Source organism: Lipophrys pholis, assembly GCF_963383615.2.
Source record: "Lipophrys pholis genome assembly, chromosome: 10".
Lineage (NCBI taxonomy): Eukaryota > Metazoa > Chordata > Actinopteri > Blenniiformes > Blenniidae > Lipophrys > Lipophrys pholis.
The window spans coordinates 29,619,940-29,642,439 of record NC_137640.1 but is presented as its reverse complement, the minus strand read 5'-3'; the positions used below and the strand labels follow the sequence as shown (position 1 = coordinate 29,642,439).

At 42.2% G+C, this 22,500-nt stretch overlaps 1 protein-coding gene across 13 annotated transcripts in view; it reads left to right on the top strand.

Annotated features, from left to right (window-relative positions):
* The window catches only part of fryl (furry homolog, like), an 82,153-nt gene that overhangs the window by 3,605 nt on the left and 56,048 nt on the right, over positions 1-22,500 (top strand). For 7 of the 13 annotated variants that reach the window (XM_080472986.1, XM_080472988.1, XM_080472982.1 and 4 more), the window contains exons 1-2: positions 14,056-14,624; positions 17,221-17,286. In XM_080472986.1, coding sequence (XP_080329112.1) covers positions 14,396-14,624; positions 17,221-17,286 — 295 coding nt within the window. In that variant the 5' untranslated portion in view covers positions 14,056-14,395. Of the gene's footprint in view, positions 1-2,514; positions 2,586-14,055; positions 14,625-17,220; positions 17,287-21,704; positions 21,838-22,500 lie in introns of those variants that run through there. The other 6 variants (XM_080472989.1, XM_080472987.1, XM_080472980.1 and 3 more) reach the window with 4 other exon arrangements.

Genomic DNA, 22,500 nt, shown 5'->3' with positions numbered 1-22,500 from the left:
CTTTCAGGACGTGCGCACTGTTTGGTTTAACCCTTTTTCTGTGGCCACATTTTTTTTGTTTTAAGGAGTCGCTGAGGTGGAACAGGAAGTCAGATGTATTATTCACAGGTTTTTCAGCATGAGAACCGAGTGACGGCGCCTGAGAATTTTTCTAAGCTGCGTTTATGGTGGGCGGGATAAGGTATGTGCGATGGTATGTTGCTGCGACACGACGTTGGGGCTGTCAGGGTATTTTGTTTTGCTTTGACTTGCTGTCTCCGCTGACCTGTTCTATCAGTCAGTCCACAGTGCTGCAGTGGAAGTTCTCACACCTCAATTTCCCTGTCTGACTGTTTGTGTCAATAAGTGGTCTGTTCTTTCTTCCTTCCTTTGTTTGACTACAGCGTGATGGTTGTTAAGTGTTTCTGGTCTTCTATAATTAATGTTTTTATCTTGTAATGTCATCAGATGATCATTGAATGGCTTTTTTTAAACTTCAAAAACACAGTGAATATGCTTCAATCTGCTCAGGGTCAGCTACTAACAATGAATGTGTGACTGGATTTGAGGTTACTTGACTATAAAAGGAGCCCTTTTCAGCCACTACAATGGTGGAAGGAAAGTAGTTTGAGTCTCTGAATGCTTATGTAACTGCCTCTTGGATGTAGTGGGTAATCTTCAGATTATTACTCTGCTCAGGAAGAGGTTTTAATCCTGTCCCAATACAGAGCAAACCAGGCTGCAGCCAACAGTACCGGGAGGCTGACCTATCACTTTGTCGTGACCGAGGCTGTCCTGTCCAGCAGTGCTCCGCCTTGACAATCTTTTGGTTATACAAGATGCTGCTCTGTCATGGCAAAGCATTATGGAACTAAATTTAATTCACAAGCAATTCTCAAAAGTTACATGCTCATTGTTCCAAGGAAGTGAAAAAGAGCGATTTTGGAAAATAATCTAATTGAGATTTTGTTTCCTCAATATTGCGATTGCGATTTAATATGGGATTAATTTTTTTCAAGGTCCTCTTCTCATGTATTTTTCAACAAACACAAGCAATAAATCAATGTGTATTATAATAAACAATATCAGATTTATTATACATAAATTGTTCTTTCTTATAGGTGAGGCTTATGTTAAGATAAAGTCAAATGAAGCATGTATTCATATGAAAGACGGTTTATTTATCTTCTACTTCAATTACAGTTGTAAATTTACTAAATACTGTGACTTGCAGTCTAGTAAACGTTCACCACAACAAGCCAACCGCTTGTCCATTGTGCTTATCAAAGCCGTAAACCCAGGCTGGGTCACTATACTAATGCAGGGTGATATTAAGGATCAAACTATTTTTGTTGCATTTGGACAATGTGGGGGTCTGCATGACGTCATCATCTCATAATAAACTAGTTCTATCTTTAAAATCTCAATCACTTTATTAATCCCTGGAGAAATTATTTAGCAAGGCAGCACAAACACAATGTTTCCAGCTCGAACAACACAAATGATTGGGACTATTTTCAGGGAGTTTAGCGTGGAGTAGGACGCAGCTTCACGGAGGTGTGAATCGACTGCTACAGCGGAGGAGCTGCTGTTCATTGTTTTGATGCCGCGGTCAGTGCCGTTCTCCTCGTCGAGCTGGCGTTTTAAAACGGTGACGTCTGGCTGCAGAGCGCCGCCTCGCTGTACAACTGCTTTGCTAACATCCACGTTGCTGCGTTGCTTTGTGGTGTTTTGAGTGTAAAATCCGTTCAAACAGCAACAGGTTGCCATGAAAAGTTGGACAGCACAGTGCTACTTCCCTAGCCTGCTCGCTGGCTGCAAACTGTGGAATGAATTTCCTGACTCATTCCTCCTGGTCTCATTGAGACCCGCCTCCCTTCAGGAAATCCAGTCCACAGTTTGCAGCCAGCGAGCAGAGCAGCAGCAGGGAAACACTGTGGATCATTTCAGCACCATGAAGCAGACCAGGATCATGGATCAGGAACCTCTGCAGGTTGGATCGGAAATTTCAGATTTTCCGTGAATTACGTTGATATCGGAACCCGATACTGGATCAGACCCATCCCTAAAAACCACTAGCCCGTTCGGGCAAGGTGGACAGATGATTCACTTGCCCACGCGCAAAGCTTTTACTCGCCCCGGACGTTCGGGCAGTCCTTACTGTCGAGCCCATTAAATGGGTATCATATCTTTGGCTATGAACGCCGTTATGGCCTGAGTTATTTCCACCTGCCGTTTCGAATTATGTTCATAAGGAGTAATCCTGCTGCTCTGCTCCGCTCGCTCACCACGTATATGTGGGTTCATGAGACGCGCAGGACACGCAAGTCGTCACATGACCAGATCACGTGAGCAGTCAAATCGCAGCCCTTGCAATTAGAAAATCAGGTTTTATCATATTGCGATATTATCGCAAATGCAATTAATCGTTCAGCCCTAAAAAGAACACAGTGGTATTTAAATGTATAATCTCATGGTTTTGGTAATTTGGTCTACATTTCACTGTGTTGTAACTAATGGTGCTGTTTCTCTCAGATCCCTGGGCATTGAATCACTGGGCCCTCCTGACTCAAGTTCCAACACAGCCCCCCTCCCATGGCCTTAAGGTACGTTGCACGGGTTAAGTGAATGTGTTCTGCTGCGTGCCATGGTTTAGGCTTTTAAGCAACTGTGAGCTAAGTACTGTGGGAATGAACAGGCTGTTGGAGCAATTTCTAGGTTGGTTTTGCTGTGGTCTAAAAGTATAAAAGTGGAGTGTTGAGTCCTGTGGGACTTTTAGTGGTGATCTCCCTGTGCTCAGATCACATTATTTTTGCTCTGTCATAAGAAACAAGATGCTTCACTGTGCTGAGTCAGCAGTTATGCTATATTTTTCAGCTCTGAATTGTGAGTTTGTATATTGTGTTGTCGTCATAAGGTAATTTTTTTGTTTGTATGTTAAGCAGCCCTGCTGTGTCACATAGTAAAAGGAGCATAGGCTGTATAAATGATCCATGTGGGTCCACTATCAAGCTGAAATGTGTGCTAATGTGAAGCTTTTTCACTTGAAATAAGGAAAAATAGTCTGTCCCTCGGTATCATTGCATTAACATTATTGTACACAGCTGCTTTTTAATCAATCAATCAATCAACTTTATTTATATAGCACTTTTTTATACAATTAATGTAATGCAAAGTGCTTAACATGATTTAAAAACAGTACAAAGATACAATAGTGAACACACACACACACACACACACACACACACACACACACATATGCAGACGCCTAGTGGTATGGAGACATGGCAGGGCACTGAGGACTTAAGGTGAGGAAAAGGACACATTTGGGGGCCGTCCACATTGGGAGTGGCACAGGCTCTAACCACAGGGGGCGCTGCCCCACAGACCCCCCCAGCCCGGGTAGACCGGAAAGTCCCACAACATACGTGGGGGACCAACCAGTGTTGTGACCCCTGAGAGGAATCACTGGAGATAAAAGATTCAGTTAACAACCTAATACAAGTAGATAAGTAGTTAAAGTAGATAAAAGTAGACAAATAAATAGGTGATTTAATCTATTAAAACATTAAGCATTTTAAAAAGTATCTATGATACCACCTTTGGGTTTACTTCTTATTGGATCAAAATGACCAAAGACAGTACTGGAATTGCTTTAATTCTCATTGTTGTTATAGCTATCACTGCCACTAATTCGACTTTTAATGGGGTTTTAGAAATATAACAGGTTGGCGCTGCTAAGTGATGTTAAGGGACTCAATAGTTTACTATTTGCAAAAAGTTACCAAACAGGCATATTCATTACTATCCAATTATTACAGTGCAAACCTGTTCTTTCTACATATATCTGCACCATTACCATGAACATATTTAGTTGGAAGCACTGGGCAGCTTGACATATCATTTTCACCAAACAGTGATTTAATTTCAACTTTTCTCATCATCCAAGCCAGACTATGGCCTTTAACATGTTGAGCACAAAGAGCGTGCACACATATATATATATATATACACTGCAAATAAAGGGAACACAATGTAACTCCAAGTATATCACACTGGTGTGAAATCAACCTGTCCAGTTCGGAAGTAACACTAATTGTGAATCAATTTCACCTGTTGTGCAAGTGCAACAGACAACATGTGGAAATGAGAGGCGATTAGCAAGAGGCCTGACACTGACACCAACCGGCTTTGTGACCCCGGAGTGGCTCCGGGGTCACACAGCCAGGGCGACGTCCACTCTCTCAGAACCAACAGGGAAGTTGCAGCTGCAGCTCTGTGGCTGCAAAGAATAAAATAACTAAACAACTAGTGCAAAGCGGAGGATGTAAACAACAACAGAGGATTCATAAGGTCCAGATTAGTCACCCCGGCTGAGATTACTGTTGCAACGTCACATACATTTTAACCCTCCCCTCTGCGGTGGAAATGCGACCCAAATTTCGGTCGGGGTCTGCTTTGCCGTACCGCTCCGAACCAGTAGCAGGACCACTACCTCCTCCTTTGTGCAAGAAGGAACAGGAGGAGCACTGCAAGAGCCCTGCAACATGACCTCCATCAGGCCACTAATGTGATGTTTCTGCTCAAACGGTCAGAAACAGACTTCACCAGGGTGCTATGAGGGCCCACGTCCACAAGTGGGGGCTGTTCTTACAGCCCAACACAGTGCAGGGTCATTGGCATTAGCCAGAGAACAGCAATATTGGCAGGTTGGCCATTGGCGCCCTGGGTTCTTCACAGATGAGAGCAGCTTCATACTGAGCACATGTGACAGATGTGACAGAGTCTGGAGAACGTTCTGCTGCAGGAACATCCTCCAGCATGAGGTTTGGTGGTGGGTCAGTAGTGGTGTGGGGAGGCATTTCTTTGGATGGCCCACAGCCCTCCATGTGCTAGCCAGAGGTACCCTGACTGTCATCAGGTACCGGGATGAGATCCTCAGACCCAGTGTGAGACCAGATGCTGGTGCAGTGGTTCCTGGGTTCCTTCTGATGCAGGACAATGCCAGGCCTCATGTGGCTGAAGTGTGTCAACAGTTCTTCCATGATGAAGGTATTGATACTCTGGACGGGCCTGCCCGTTCCCCAGACCTCAATCCAACTGACCACATCTGGACACCATGTCTGGTTCCATCCACCAACCAACATTGACCACAGACTGGCTAGGAGTTGACTGATGCTTTGATCAAAGTCTGGGAGGTCATCCCTCAGGAGGTCATCCCTCAGGAGAACATCCCTCAGGAGGTCATCCCTCAGGAGGTCATCCCTCAGGAGAACATCCCTCAGGAGGTCATCCCTCAGGAGGTCATCCCTCAGGAGAACATCCCTCAGGAGAACATCCCTCAGGAGAACATCCACCTCATCAGAAGCATGCCCAGGCGTTGTAGGGAGGTCCTACAGGCACGAGGAGGCCACACACACTACTGAGCCTCATGTTGACTTGTCTTGAGGAATTTTACCTGATGTTGGATCAGCCTGCAATGTGATTCTCCACTTTTATTTTGATAGAATTCCAAATCCAGACCTCCATGCGATAATCATTTTGATTAACATTTTGTTCTCAACGTACTCTACTATATATTGAATAAAGACTTTCAACTGCAATATTTCATTAATTGAGATCTAGGATGTGTTATTTTAGTGTTCCCTTTATTTTTTTGAGCAGTGTATATGTGTATGTGTATGTATATATATATATATATAAAACTAACCAATCAAGGCTAATGAAAACCCTGCTTGATAATAATGTAAAAAAGCAAGTCGCTGCAACCTCAATATCCGAAAGAAGTCTTAAGTAACTAGCAATGTGAGTAACATAAGAAATGAGTGGGCATTTTAAAAGTGAATGCACAAATCGACCCTTTACTGAAAGGAGCATAAGGTTTATTTTTGAATTCTTCATGTTAAAAAAGAAATGTCTCAGAACAACGGTGATCTGGTGGAACAGTCCTTCACAGGATGACCCACTATGTTTCAGTGGCTTTGATTATTTGATTTTACATATAGAAACCATAGATCAGTACATCAGAAAACGTTACGGGTAGCAACTTTAGTTTCAGAAAGGTTTAACTTTAAAAAATACTGGGTGTTTGGAACACACTCTTGCTTAAGTGAAACCAATCGGAACATTTATACAACACATAAGAACAACCTGTAAAAGCCAAGAAGTCACATTGTAACCATGTATAGAAATAGTCTTCCTGTGTTGTGACTGTGGTCTCAGGGAGATGAGTGTCATCTCTCAGTTGATTAGCAAAAGCAAAAAAGATGATGTTGATGCTGGTCTGGTTAAGTCACATTCTCACATTCTTCCACGATGACAGCCCAGCTCTCTGTGGGCTGCCTCATTGCTGTCATTCATGACTGGGCAGAACCAGCTTGACCTTTTTGTCTGACTGTCAGAAACTCCACTGCTGAGATATTTCTTCCAAGTGTGCAGATTAAAAAAAAAAACATCTGCCTACCAGTTAACACTCACAGGCATGCTGGTCTTCGTAGCTGAAGCAGATGGACGAACTCAGTGTGCATTTGTATAAACAAAGTGGAAAAGATAAGTCCTGATATAGCTTGGCTGAGAAAGAAGTTACTTTCATGTGGGTTTAGAGTAAGAAAGTGACCTGCTCTTTTCAAAGTTATTCCAGCTATCAGAGGAGTATGACATGTAAGGTAGAGTATACAATCACAGATGGCTGAACATGCTGATGCAGAAGTGCTAAAATCTGAATATTTCTTTGTTTGCATACATATGGTTATTAAGTGATGTGCTTGTTTTGATGGATACATGCTTAATTTGAATTTCAGTTTAACATACTACATTTATATTGCTGGTGTCCTCATCCATGTAGCGATTACGGCATGATTCCAACTTGATGATGCAATAATGGCAATCATGTCATTCACATTCCAACTACAAGCCAGTTTCCTGTGTTTTGGAAGTTCTCAGAGCCTGGATCGTAGTTATCCCAATAGAAATGTTTAAAATGGCTCAGAGTTGTGTGTTTATTCATCCACACAAACAGCCAATTCAGAACATTGCTATTCTTAAGTTTAGTCAACTCATTGACAGTATTGCACATATTACGATTTTAATAATTTATTAAAAACATACTACAGTGGAGCCTTATGTCTCACTCCTGTTTTAATTAAACCTTTTTTTTTGTTTGTTTTTAAGTTAATTTCTTGACAATAGTGCAACTTTGTAGAAAAAAAGTTACATTTCAACCATATAAAGTGGTCAGTTCCCTCTGAAAGGAAGTGTTTGAGAGACTGGGTGTCATGGTGGAAAGCAGGGTTGCAGGTTGGCGGTGTTGTAACTGATTTTTACCATTAGGGGGCAGTGCAACATTGTTTTGACAGTGACTTCACCTGACTGGGACCTCAGACTGTTTACTCAGAGCCAGAGGAGGAGTAGAAGTTGAGATTTATGCATGCCCCGAGTGATCATGATGGCTGTAGTAGTAGAATTAATGCTGACGGAGGTGTAAGCAAACCCCCCCTGCCCTCACCCCCCACCCCAGCTGATTGTAGGACAGACCCTGACTTCTGGGCCCGAATCCATGTGTTTTCCTGTTTTCTCCGGCTTAAAAGCAGACTGAGGCAGAATCGGGCGGTACCCAGAATGGCCCTAGGAACGCTGTACATTGTTCCCAGAGTTTCCTCTTCCACATTCCTGGACTGATTGGGATCTGGGCCTCCTGTGCAGGAGTATTGTTCTAACTCAGCAGCTCCACCGACCTGGCCCCAGCTGCCTCCACGAGCCATTGTGATGGCTATCTATCTATCATCAGCCATTTCTCTCCCACTGAACACCCCCCCCCCCCCCCCCCCCCCCCCCCCCTCTCTCTCTCTGCCTCCCCACACACACACCTCAATCTTGCATTATGTCCTACCTTGCACTGTAAAGTAGTTGCTTTTATCAACCTAGAAAACACTTAACTGCTCATCTAAGTAGTTTGTCATGACTAGTTTAACTAGTTGAGCAAGTAACTTAACAGGCAATTACATCTGTTTAAAGTTCTGTTTTGTAAGTGCTTCAACATTCAGAGGACTACACAATCTATTTGCAGTAGGATCTAATCTATTTTTTTCACCCCTGAAAGCAGCAACGAAAACAGCTTGTGCCTTTTATATCAAAATTGCCTGACTGTGGCTTCAATTCTCCTATTTTGTTTCATTCTATGCTTTCTTGCTGATGTACATGTTTAAAGTGTATTAAACAATTTTTCATGTAATAGTACAGAGAGAAAGTTAGTACTTAGTGTTTATCAAACTTTGATGTGCTTTCAAATGAATTAAGTAGTTTTGTAAAGCCTTTTTTGTTTTTTTAAATCAGCCAGCTCTATCAAACCTTCTGGTCATTTTCCATTAAATCTTGCTGAGCAGTGCCTTTTTTTGCCTCAACAATTTGGGTCTTGTCAGTAGATTTCAACCATCTGTTTGTGCTGCATGGCGTATTTTCTGCCAGCTGGCCTCTAGAGGGTACAGTTCTTGCAAACTGCTGTACTTCATTTATTGCGGATTTGTAGAGCTGGACTACCTTTTCTGGGCAATCCCAGCTGGCTGGATTTCAGGGCAGAAGTGAACTACAATTCCCAAAGTGCATCTCTGTGTTAAGCGTCCAATCACTTGGCTTCAAAGTCTGTTACGCAAGCAAAAGTGCAGTGCTGGGAAAACTGCAGCATAAATTCACGTTTACTAGTTTTTGGGGGGAAAAGGGCAGCAATTGTCTCATTTACGTTTCTGCCTCTGATTGGCTGCTTCTCCATCACAGCTTCACCTGAAGACTTTTGGTCATTTTAGTTCTTATTAAGAAATTAACAAAAATATGTCAAATTGAATAACATTGTAAACTTACTGGGTCATTTGGTGGCAGGTTAGTTCCTTTGGGAAACGATTAATCAACCGCGTGCCTGTTTGATCAAAATATCTAATAGTGGGCTAGTAACGCCATACTGAGAAAAGTTGAGTAGAATTTCAGATGCAACATGGATAGTTTTTCCTCAGTCAGCAGCTCATGGCTAAACTATTAATTAATTCTCCTGATGAAAGATTAAAACATGCCTTTAAGTAGTGTCAACAATCCTGTCAGTTTTTATTTAGTGAAAGGGATTATTCTTTAAGATATTGAAATGAATTGTGTTCATCAATTAATCTAGCGTATTAAAGGCGAACTGTAGAGATGAGAAACATTTTCAGAGCGAGCATCCCGTCTCCCCTGACACCAATTCAGATATTCAAAGATTCACAATTTGTGCTTACTGAGCAGTTTTGGAGCTGGATTATTGTCATGAAAAGCTGAAAAGACAGGACTTGAGAACTCTACTACTTTTGTTTTTTAATGATCTTCAGAAAGTAACGGAGACGATGCAGGAGGGGAATGTTTTTTCCTCTAGTTTGGACATGGTTTACACACTGGAGCAATTACATCATCTGGCTGACATTTTCACACTGCAGCAGAGGAAAGCACTTCCTTAATAAATGTCTGACCACACTCACTGGTCTTACACGCAGGCCATTTTCTACCACCCTGTCTAAGAAGTGGGTACATGGACACAAAGACATGCTCATACAATAAGTAGACTTCTTCACACTTGCTTAACTGTATAATGTTATCTCCTTCACATAAATGTACTCGTTTCATATTTGGAAATAACCCAAATTTTGATGAGTCGATGAGTATAATGTGACAGCTACAGCATTTCATCAAGCCTTATATCCACATAGACTCTTGTAAAGTCCTAATGTCCCATACTGATAAAGGGTTTGTTCACACCAGGCAAGTTTGGTTTAATCAAATCAAACTTGAATGCTAATCCTCTGTCGGTTTTTGTTTGGTGCTATACTCGGACTCTTTCAGTCAGAACCGAGGAGGTGAGAGGTTTTCAGATTTTGACTTATGAACTATTGCCTATGAACCACAGCAAATATCCAGTATACTTTACGTACATGTGACATACTAACGACAGTAGGATACATCTGGAGATGCACTTGGACACACCATCAGTGATAGTACCTGGTTTCCTCGGGTGTTTCGAGTCTTTCAACTTCAGACACCCTCACCCAGGCGACCCGACCAGGAGTGATCAGTTTTTAGTTTTTACTGTTGCGCTACTCCTCAAAGTGTGTGTGGCCTGTTTGCTTTTCCTCTCAAAATGGTAGGATTGACTGCTGTGTCACTACTACTTTAGTACATTTATTTGACATGTTTTTCCGGTCTGCTAGTACGGTAACTGCCTATGAGAGGAGAAATCATTTGAACCCTCTTTGATCAATAAGATTCATAAGAAGGGAGTCTTGCGTAAATGTGTCACACACAAAAAAACAGTGCTGTGGAGTTGGTTGTACACAGCTAAATACTCATTTATTTATTTATTACCTTCACCAACGAAGGTTGGAAGCAAAGATTATGTTTTTGGCTGCGTGTATTTATTAATTTATGTATTGGTTCGTATGAATGGATTTGACCAACTTTTCGCAAAAACTATTGACCTGAATTCCATGAAAACTTCAGGGCTGATTTGTCGTCATCCAAGGACCAATCAAATAGATTTTGGGATAGATCAACTCCTGGAGAGGTTAGATATTTCTTCCGTTGTGGACACACTGGAGGTCGGCGGTGAGCCGTCAGTCAGAATGCAGCAGTTAAGCCGCCGTTAGCCACCTGCTAGCACACTGCTAACTCCGCTGCAGAGCTCGCAGCTCAGATCTCAGTTTGAGAAATATCCAGAAACCCCGGTGGGAGCGCATTGACCCGGGTAGTGGTTTATTTGTGTGCCCCGATCAGTGTTTTACACATAGGGCTTTTCCACCAAAAAGAACCAGGTTCTAGTTCAGGGCCGGTTCTTAAATGAGCACCGTCAAAGAACCGGTTCTTTTTCCACCGTTACCGGAGCCAGTAGAGCCACGTAATTGCGTCACTCCAAAACGTGATACGTCACTGATTTCACCAATTTGGCACTGACAGCGCTCATCCAGGTACCAGGAGACGGACTGTATTCATCGGTTTAGTCCGGCTCGCTTCATCTAGTCTGGCCTGAACCTCTGATGCACCACAGAGAAAGAAGACATTACGTCTCTTCTTGTCTCTATTGGTGTTTGTTCACGTCCGTCTTGTTTTAGTTCGGAGTCCCAGAGTGGACATAGAGGTGAAAAAAATAATGCGTGAATGAGTTTGTGTCTTATTTATCAACATTTTGGCATTACATTGTTAATTTTTGCTCCTTTCACTTTATTTCTGGGTGTGTCTGAATCAATGCTTCAACATCGGAGAACAATGGAGGTTTACAATGATAGAACGCTGCTCTAAAGCTGTTTCCAAAGGCAACCTCCGTAAACACTCTGATTAAAGTTCTTTCACCGTTAAAAGGCTGATTTTATTCCTATAAAACCCAGGTTTTCATTTACAGTAGTATGTAGTTTGTTTTTTTAGTTGCTGATGAACCAAAAGTATTCATAGTATTCTATAAAAACGTTCTGTGGGTTAGAAAATAATATTGGAGCGGAGCAGCCTCACACTGCATTGCGCAGCGGCTGCAGCTCCTCAGCCGGCGGTCTTAACGCGAAGCAAGACCTGGACGTGACGTTAGTTATAATAATGTTACAATGAAAAGTGTGAAAAAAACCACAATGGAAAACAACTTCTGAATTATATCTGACGTAGCTGACTGACAGGAGGAGCTCTGCAGCATCTCGAGAGCCGCGGCTCCATGAACGCGGATTAAATAATCTTGTTCCCACGTATTATTAACTTCAGGGAACGACTTATTATATCGTTCCCACGCGTTAGTTTTATTTTTTTCTCTATAACCACTCTGGGGCTCCCTGTTCGCTGTGGTTTTCAGAAAGCCGGTTCAACCTCGCTTCCTCCTTTTAGGTAGCGATAACTCTGGCCGCGCTCTGGCCCAGCAACGAAGTGGGGCCAGCGTAGCAGCAGTTTAGCCCCTGTTTAGCCGGGGCTTTGGCAGTGGAAAGACAAAGAACTGGTGCTAAGGCTGACCGTGGCTTCGAACTAGCACCTGGTTCGTTCCAGGTGGAAAAGCCCCCACAGTGATGTTGCTATCTGACATTGATATGAGCTAACGGCTAACATGCTAGCGATGATAACTCAGTTCTGCAAAGAAATGTGGTGTTGGCGAAGGTTCTTTACCACGTGGCCTTTGTAGGTTAGTCTATGGCCGGATTTATGGTTGCTGTGTTATTTCAGTTAACATGGATCAAGAAAAGTTATTTATCCAGTGATTGTACTGTGGCTTTGCATGTTCAGAGCATGTCACGTAGCAGGCAGCCAGATTAAATAGCATATACACAGTGATCATCTGCTCATCTCTAGCCTTCCATCCATCCCACTTAATCCTGTGCTGGGTCACAGGGCGGAGGAGCCGATCCCAGCTTACTAAGGATGGAGAGCAGGATTCACCCTGGACAGGTTGTCGGTCCATCACAGGGCAAACACACACACACACAGACAACCACACACACACACACACACACACACACACACACACACACACACACACACACACACACACACACACACACACACACACACACACACACACACACACACACACACACACACACACACACACTCACACCTAGGGACCATTTAGGCTCACCAGTTAACCTCACAGACATGTTTTTGGACCGTGGGAGGAAACTGAAGCACACACAGGAGGAGAATGTGCAAACTCCACACTGGTGTTTGAACCCAGACCTGTGAGGCAAGAGCACTGACCACTCCACCACTGTGTGACCCTCTGCTTATCTCATCTTTGATTAACAAAACAAAAGGTTGGACGATAAACAATCAGGTTTTTGTTACCCATCATTTGAATGACATTATATTGGAAATTTACACAAGTTCCCTGAAATTCATGTGGTAGTGGAAATGTTACATGCTAGAAATATGTGGTCAGGTTATAGTGCTGCTTGTTAGTTATAAGAACATTTCCAGATGAATTGCAAGGGTTTAACTTTTTGCTTTGTGTTGTAAATTCAAATGTGATTCATTTCAATAGCAAATTTGTTCCAGTAGTACCCGTACTGCTCTCTCAACTCATCTTTTCTTACAATGTAAATGTGTTTAAGAAAACATTCTCCTCACAGGTTAAGAAGTTAAACAAATTTCAACAACAGGAAAAGAATACCTGCTGTGATCAATATTTATCGATTTAGAAAATTACTTACTATTTTTGCCATGACACAACCCCAATCATGGCTAGTATTTACCAAGATCCAGAAGCATTTTTCTATCTCAATATATTAACGTTCATTGTATTTTTTAATGTACAATCCCTGATGCTTTCAAACTTTTCCATCATGTTACTTTAAGTTACATTTTGCAGCAGCATCTATGTTGATTCATGGTTATAATCTGAACATTCAAATTCTTTCATGTTCTTCTGGCGTGACCGTTTTCTCTCGCTGTACAATACTGGAAGTTTTTGTGCTTGGTAAGCTTTTTAAATTTTCCCAGGGAACAGCCAATTGGTGTTTTCTTTAGGCAGGGAGCTTTTATAAGCATCGGCACCATGTAGTCCTCCCTACTCTTCAGCTCGGGGTATTTGGAAGGGTTTGGGTTTGCTGGAGGTACAAGCTGTGCAGCCAAGCAGAGCGCAGCAGTCTGTCATCACTGACACCATTACTTTGCTCGTGGTAAAGGCCCGAACAAACAGCTGAGCAGAAGAGAAAGCACAGGAAATGCTGCTCGTGTTGTGTGAGTAAGTTTGCAAGAAGGCAAACAAGCATTGTGTATGGCTGCTAACAAGCAATGGCACTGGCTTTGATAACAGTTATCAGTATGTGCAGGCGAGCGAGTGCAGCCAGCTTCACAGTGGTTTCCTACTTCTTGTACCGTCTGTCAATCTTCTTCCTCCTCACTCTGTCTTTGACTGGTGAGCAATGCAGGTCAGGAAGGTGTGGCCACTGTCATTGCTGTTGTGATTGGCTGTTGGCCCGGGCTTGTGTTATCTCCTGTGGAACATGTTTCAGTTCCCACCCTTGATAGTGCCTGGCCCTCAAACATGGCCCTGCCTACTTACAATTACATCACAACCAATGAAAAGAGCCATGTCTCTTTGCTTTCTCGTTAGTCTATGGACAGACAGGTAATGTTGTCTCGTAGTGGAGTTTCTCACTCTACCACAATAGCTAGCCATAGTCATAGCTCTCTCAGCAACCTCAGCAAGCCTGACAGGTAGTACCTGTTGTAGTTGGTAAGGGCTGACAGAAATAGGCCCTGACAGGCAGCGAATGTGAAACTACCACATGCAGGTATCAACTTGGCACAAGGACTCTAACCTACTTTCTCTTTGTCTGTAAACGGGGTAGATAAGACAGCTAGTTTGCGAGCAGGAATGGCATGGAAAAGGCAACTGGATTGTACATCTGAGAGAAACCTCTAAAAACGCTTGGAGAACATGGAGTTTCTCAAGAGCCTGGTTCCCAATGTCATCTCAGGGGAGGGGAGCTCTGACCATGGAGGAGCCATCCCCAGAGAAACAGGGCCTCGGCTGCTACGCATGAAAAGACTGGGCCTGCTAGCCATGGGACAGGCCACTGAGGAAGATCCAGTAGATCCCGTTGTAAAGGTAGATCCAGTGATGGGCTCCTCCAGACCTGCCCGCAGTAAACAAACCCGCTTCAAAGGTACAAATTATTCAACTGACTGTGTGATAATGCACTTGATCTCTGCTAATAAACAAAGTCGCTTTTCAAGTGCTTTTAGCGGTCGCAGTTTTGAAGTGTGTCCGAAGCTTTATTAACATGTAACTAAAGACTTGTATCCATGCTAACATGCGCAGGCATACACTATTTAAAGAGCTGCATCTGCACTCAGGTTGGGTTAGCTGGGGTAACAGTTTGATCAGTGGTGCTTCATCCCAGTGGGTCCTTGGATCCTGTGCTCCCAGCTCACCATCTGAGTTCGGGTGTCAGCTTATCAGAGAGGTGGACAAAAATCATGTTTTCATTGCAACAATTCTCTCACCAGCTGACTAACCACAAAACTTATCTCACAGATTCTTTGAATTGCATCATATAAGAACTTAGCAAGACGACATAAAGAGAAATTGCACTTACCAGTTGTTAAGTTGGAATTCTGTTTGTGATGGCAGTTTGTTGTGGAGATAGCCAATAAACTGAGAGAGCTGACTATAGATATTTTGATAGGTTTCTGTTGGAATTAGGCATGACATTTATGCCTGTTTGTTTTGGCATACATGTCAAGCTTTTGTACACATTCCACATTATTTGCAGTTTTTGAGTCCGCCTCTCCTCCATTCAGCCAAAAGGACAATACGATTCTAGGTCAAGTGGAATAGTGGTCACTGAACCTGTCCTTTAGGCACTGATATCAGTCTTTCAGGCCTCTAGGCGTCCTAACAGGAGAGAAGTAGAATAACACTAGGTAAAATAGGAAAACCCAAACATTTTTGCAATATCCTTATACATGCACACAAAAATAGGTGTTTGAGAATCTATAACAACTAACAATCTAATTATATTTGCGCAAGATGCTTCAGCCTTTATAATTGGAGTACAAGCCTTTGTATCTATATAACTTAGTTTCTTTGTAGTGTCCAGAGTGATTGTTTTAAAGAACAAGGAGCACTTTTTTGTCATGCTATCTGATCCATCAGCTGGATTCACCAGAAATCAGTTGATGTGTTTTTTTTAGTTAGTTAGCCCCCTCCTGAAAGTGTAGCATCAACCCTTAACCGTAGCGTTCAAATTGAACTGAGTGGCTTTTGGTGTTTAGGGAGTCCTGCAATGATTACAAACATACCAACAGACTGTATCAGCTGAAGAAAGAGTACTTTATGTTTGTAATTAAAGTAGAACAACCGACCGTATGGGTTATTTTTGCCTTAGAAATATTTCTGACTATCTGACCTGTGTACTGATCAACCCCTGGAAATTTAACCTTAGGAGCTGTTCTCATTGTCTTGCTACAAGACAACACAATACTCTTGCAGTTTTGCTAGTTTCATGCTCTTAATAACGTGCTGTTGGCAGCACCATGCAATTCTTTTTAGTAAACACACTCTGCCCGCATTACTTTATGCAGCACGCTCTGCACCAGACTGCAGATTTTCATCAGGCAATATTGAGCAAATTCCACAAACTTGTTAATACCGTCTTAGTTTTTTCACACCAAGGCTGAACTGACAGTTGTTTTTGAATTTACACCAAGTGTCGGGAACTTTGAATGACTGCATTTAAAAAAATAAATAAATAAATAAAAAAAAAGTCTGGCAATGCACAAAGAGCTTTTACATGGTGATATTGTCAGAAATGTGGGGGTTTTTTTCTCACTAGATTATTGTGGATTTTGTTTTTAAAGATTGGTTTAACTTATCCCCAATTAATTTGTCTGGAGCTGAAGTTCATCTTTGAAGCACTTTCTCCCTTTTTTCCCCAGTATTTTCTTTTTGAAGAGTGAGTCTGTCACATATGAATACTAGAGTAATAATGTGTTATTTGGACATGTCTTTTTCGTTCTCATTCTCTCACTCATGATCCCTGTACTACAGTTTGCCTCTATTCACTGTGTAATTGATGCTGTTAGACAACATGGCAGTTGATGGGGGTGTACGAGTTGCTCCGGGAGAGTGATTGAATCTCTCTTGAACATTTTTGGAACATCCATTCCATTTTCAAGTTTCTGTCTTTGATCTCATGTAGTAAGAACTGTATAGCTGTAAAAAATAAATACTCTTCTTTTATTGATAATACAATGAGCCGGTGGAGTTGCCTTAATACAATTTTAGAAGTTTGGTTTAAACCAGTCATAACACTTCTGTAGCACTCCTGCTATTATGTAGGAATATAGTGGTACAAAGTAATGCATGTGTGCGTGGACAGATTACAGGGTAGGTCAACTGCTTTGCCTCAGCTGTGGGGAAATGACTTTCAGATAACTTTTTCGCTGGGCTACCTGTCGGAGCATGCTTGCTCCCTGTTTGTTCATGGCTGAAGCGTGACTCAGTTCTCCTTTCTGCTGTTCTCACCCAACCTGTTGGTCTACAAGAATAAAACTAGTCAGCTAGCTAAACTAACACATGACAACAAAGATTGCTTCACTGCAGTGTCTTTTTAATGTGAGCTGTGGATTTGTCAGCTTGATTCCTGTGTATGTTTTCCTGATGCGCTCATTCAAAAATAATCAGAAAAGCTGCTTTTCTGCTGATTGCATGGGCAACATATTTCCAAATCTTTCCTCTCTTTTTTTCTTTCCAATTAGGAAATCTACGACATATTAGAAAAGTCTCCTTTTTACAGCATGCTGCTGGTGGCAGAGGTCACACGGGTGAGTTGTGTTGAACAATTGATTTGACTACTAATGTAGTCAAGGTAAGAGCAGACGTTTTAAAAGTGCCACTCCCATCTTGCAACACTGGCATAGCCTGAGTTGGATTTTAAGGTGCTGCTCTGTTCTGTTCTTTCTGTCATTTGTTTTTCTTTGTACACAGTGACGTCACTCTGCTGCTCGACATACAGCAGTGGTTTCAGAAAGACTTTAATTGACACAGTATTTAGTAAATGGGCACACCAAGATTCCTGCGTGATCAGGGAGTGTTTTGAGCATGTGAATGAACATGAGCTTGCTCTGGTTGGTTGCACCTCTCTAGGGTGTGTTTTCAGACAGACAGCAGTTTTATTCTTTTCTTTACTGAGTTTCTTAAGTAGTTATTAGCCAACCATACAGTAACAAAAGCCATAATGGTTTTGACTCTGCACTTCGTGGGAATGTTGTGTCATAGGATGGAACGAATAATGCCATGATTCATTGTTAGTTCTCTTGCTGCCGCCAGCTTTCCCAGTAAATGCTCCTCCTTGGTGGACAACTTGAAGATGGGCCATTTGAAGAAGTATGATGATTAATGAGCTGACCTTTTCATAGCTGTATTAAGATGGGTTTTAATTCAGATTCACCTGATGTTCTGTTACCTACCCTTTGTTTCTGACCTAAGAATGACACTTTGCGTAAATTAGCCTCTCTTGATTAGTCTGGCAAATCAAAAGAATGTGCTTGTTCATTCGGCTTGATCTGAGGAGGATAGTTTCGCTGTTGGGTTTGAAGATAGCTGTAGCTGAAATAGGTCTAGGCAGAACAACCCATAAAGTTACCCAGGACACCAGTGAAAAAAGATTAAAAAAACAAAACAACTAAACATAACAAAAGTAATACGAAAGAGAAAAACAAAAGTAGAAAGGTGAAATTAGTTATTTAAAAGGACACTTCAGATAATTCTGCAACTCAGGCATTTTTACAGAAACCTGAATAACCTTAACTTAAACAAGTGGTTCCCATTGTACTAAAGCTGAGTGTCCTAGTGGGCAGAGAAGGGTGTGTGTTCATAAATATCACAGGGAAATGTGAATTAGCTGGCTGTTGACTTGAGCGAGTGTGTGGAAGTGAAGAGCAGGTTGCAGAGTTGTGCTGCATACTCAAACTGCTGTGATGGATCTAAATGGCATGTCCTCTGCAGCCCAGGCATCACTAGGGAGGTCAGGGATTGAATTACAGCCCCTATCGATTATTGTTCCCACCACTGCCCTTCAGAGAGGCCAGGACAGGAAATGCATCCTCCACCCATCGGGCTCCAGGGAGGAACAGCTCTGCTACACTGTCTGCGGTCAAGATGGCTAGCTGTCAGTCTCTGCTGACACACTTGGTGAATGAAATACTGTAACGTGACTAGATTTTGCATTTAGTTGAGATTATTTGATCAGTGAGCTCTTCTTTCCAGGAAGTCCGTCTTAACGTTGTTTGAAACCCTCTGCATACGTCAGCTCAGTTGGACAGTCGCTCTTAGCTTCAGTGTTCCCAGAGACATAAGGCTTTTTTTTCCCCGTTTGCCTCACAGCTTGCAGAGTTCTGCAGCTCTATTGTGCATGTGGACTGGTTTGACATTATTGTGAAACATTATTAAATTACCAAATGATTCCGCCTTCAGTGCATTGCCCATGCAGGAGGTTACGCTGAAGTCATTCAGTGTCCAGGGATGGATATGGTGTTGGGACCATCCCCAATCTTTATAAAGCAGAGCATTGTATCACCCAGTACATCGTTTGAAGGAAGAATGTGTTTTCAATGTTACCTTAATGAAATGAATGTCAGCTGTGCAACCTGTTTTTGCTTTATATCTTCCAAAAATAATCACAGACCCTGCTCATCTGCACTGTCGTCTCAATGTCTGTGCTTACACTGACAGACAACAGTACTGTGCAGGACCAGCGGTGAAGCAGGATTAGTTTTAAGCATGAGTTTCAGAAATAGTCATCTCAGTGATGTGGAAGACACTTTTATGGTAGTTTTTTGTGGAATTGAAAGATTCATTCTTACCCATGCTACACTGTTGTGTATTTATTACCTTTCAGTTGAGTACATATTTTGTGTCAAAGCTAAAATTGTTGTAGATTTTGGCAGTATTCACTAAACCTTAGTACAGATGTTAGTTTGGTTTTATTACAATTGCTATTGCATTTATGAAACACTAAATTTATATCAAAATACTGGATATGTGGATAGAAATTGAGACATTGCTGTTATATTTAATATCAACAATAATATTCCAGGTATTTGGAACTCGATTACCTTTTTGAGTATGCATACCACCGTTCCTAAAATGGAGCGTTCAAACCAATAAAAAAAAGTTGTTGTATTTGTAGGGCTTTACAATCATATGGATCACATCTCTTAAACGTCTTCATCGTTCATACGTTCAATCTTATTTAACACATTATTTATACCTTTGGCTCGACTATACTGGTGTGAAAACTTACAGTTGACCAATTCAGTCTGTTCTTAGTCTATCGGAGGAAATGAGAGTACCCAAAAAAACCATGCATGCACAGAAAAAACAAATGTGAACAAAAAAAAAAGTAAAGCTTAAGCCCATTCCTGGTTGAAACACAGGATCTTCTTGTTATTGTGCTACACCATCCTGAGGCCCAACAACCATTAAATATAGCCATGGAAACGTGTTTACTTTCAATGGCAGGATAAAAACTCTGTTTATTTATTATGAGGCAAAGTTGTACAGTGGAAACCTGAATAAGGGTCGCACCAGCTTGACAAAGCATCTGGTTGTGTTGTTTGTTTGCAATGAGCTCTGCCTCGTTTTGCATAACTTATGTAGTGTGGAGGACATGTGATGGGGAGAGACCGAGGGCGCGAGAGAAATGAAGACTAACCCAAAAGAAGACAAAGAGCGTTTGTCTTCTGCAAGTTTCCCCACTGCTGCCCTCCCCTCAGTATATTTTGTTAACAAACTTAATCCTGTGCCTGAATACAAATTGCTTGATGTCGTATGGATCTATTGTTAAGTGTTTTTGAGAGCAGCTATAAACCCCATGAATACAAACTGAAGACGACCAAGTCAGCTGTGTGTTATGTTGAAACCAAGACAATGGGCCATTTTCTAACCAATTGCAGTGTGTAGTCAGTTTGTGTTGTAGTATTTTTGTCACGATGCCTGGTAGCTTTTGGACAGAGCAGTGACGTCACACATGTGACATCAATGGGTGTGATCAGTTCTATATGAAATCACATGAACTTTGCCATGCTATGATCTGGGATTAGAAATAAGTAGAAAGTACCTTTAAGACCAATGCTATTTTCAAGTGACTTATTTTAACATGTCCAGGTTACTTTATATTTCTATGTGAAATCAGTTCACATAGTTTGAAGATGGAAAAATGACTGAGAATCATATTTTTTATTGCATATGGAAAGAAATGTAAGTGTGAGACTTAATGTTGTGGCGTGTGATCCGTAATGAGCAGCCTTTCGGTTGTTTCTTTCTTTTTCTCTCCTATCCTCCCATTTGTTCTTTTCCCTCCTACTGCAGTCAGGAATGACGCATCAGTATTGCTGTGGAGCTTACAGGAAGTGTCGCTTTGATAGGCCAGTGGAGAGGCAGCACAGTAGCAGCTCTGACATGCGTATGCATTGCTGAACCACAGCCAGGGAACACTGGCAGCATTTTGATGACATCACCCACCCCCACACTCTTTATTTTCTGCTCCCACCTCCCTCTGTTTGCTGAACCCCCCCCCCCCCCCCTCTTTCTCTCTCTCTCGCGCTCTCTCTCTCAGCAGGCATTAGTACAAGGAGGAGAGCCAGCGCTGAAGAGGAGGGGCTCCCTGTGAACGAATCAAGAGAGAGAAGGGAGGAGGATGAGGAGGGTGGCTGACAGTGCTAGCGGGCTAGGACTGGCACACACACAGGAAGAGGAGAAGGAAGATTGCTGCACATTGTTGACTTTTATTGCCAACTGTTCTGCTGCTGTTTTCTCGCATATCTGGAGTAAAAGTTGCCGGCTACTTCCAGCTGTGGCCTCTGTGGATTTTTCTATGCTTGAATGGAGATGAGGGACTACTTGGACTGGCAAGTGGGCACCAGACGGCGGGGTGGAATAATTCTATAACTAGACAAGCTATGCTCTCTCTCCTCTCCTTTTGCACTTGTGCTCCTGAGTGAACTAGGTGGTGGAAGGAGAAGAACCAACTGGTAGCACTTTTAGTCCGTCTTTCCTCATGTGCTGCTCACACCATTGCTCGGGATGCTAGCTTTGAGTAGCACCTGTAGAGGGTTGTATTTAACCCCAGTCAGGGCAGAGGAGACGCGAGTTTGATAGGCGTGGGCATTTTTATTGTCTCAAGTTGCACAAGAGGTAAATATTACATTGGAGAGGAGAAGGATGTTTGGGATTTGTGAAATGAAAGTCATAGGCACCCCTTAAACTGTCTTCTGGTGAAGCCAGCCTTTCAAAAGCCACCATGCTGAGCCTGCAGGATTCAGTTTTCTTTGAGATCAGCATCAAATCTCTCCTCAAGTCTTGGAGTAGCAGCTGTGAGTATCTCGCCAAGCTTGCACACATGTTTACATACCACACTGGCTGCCACAAGACTTTATCTAATGCACACAACCAGCAGACCCCTGTGCTGTATCGGACATAATTGCATGCAATCCATGTTTGGACTTTCATAGGAAAAATGGTCATTAATAGAGATGTCAGGATAAGTGATTATGTTTAGCCCAGGCTAGGTCATCCTGTTTGATGTGCATGCAGGTGGCAGCATTTTAACTTATCCTGCTCATCACTGTTCTCATTGTTCCTGGTTTCTCTCTCTCTCTCTCTCTCTCTCTCTCTCTCTCTCTCTCTCTCTCTCTCTCTCTCTCTCTCTCTCTCTCTCTCTCTCTCTCTCTCTCTCTCTCTCTCTCTCTCTCTCTCTCTCTCTCTCTCTCTCTCTCTCTCTCTCTCTCTCTCTCTCTCTCTCTCTCTCTCTCTCTCTCTCTCTCTCTCTTATTTATATATATATAATATATATATATTTTGTTATCTTTTTTTTTTGGGGGGGGGGGGGGTCATCAGCATCTTTAGAATAAAAACATGAAAGAATTATGTGCTGTTACTTTGAAGTTGGTGGCTGCTTCAAACTTTCCCTTACTCCTTCAATCTTTTTCAACTTTTTTTTTTTTCCATCCATGTTGCTCTTCATTGACTTCCACAGG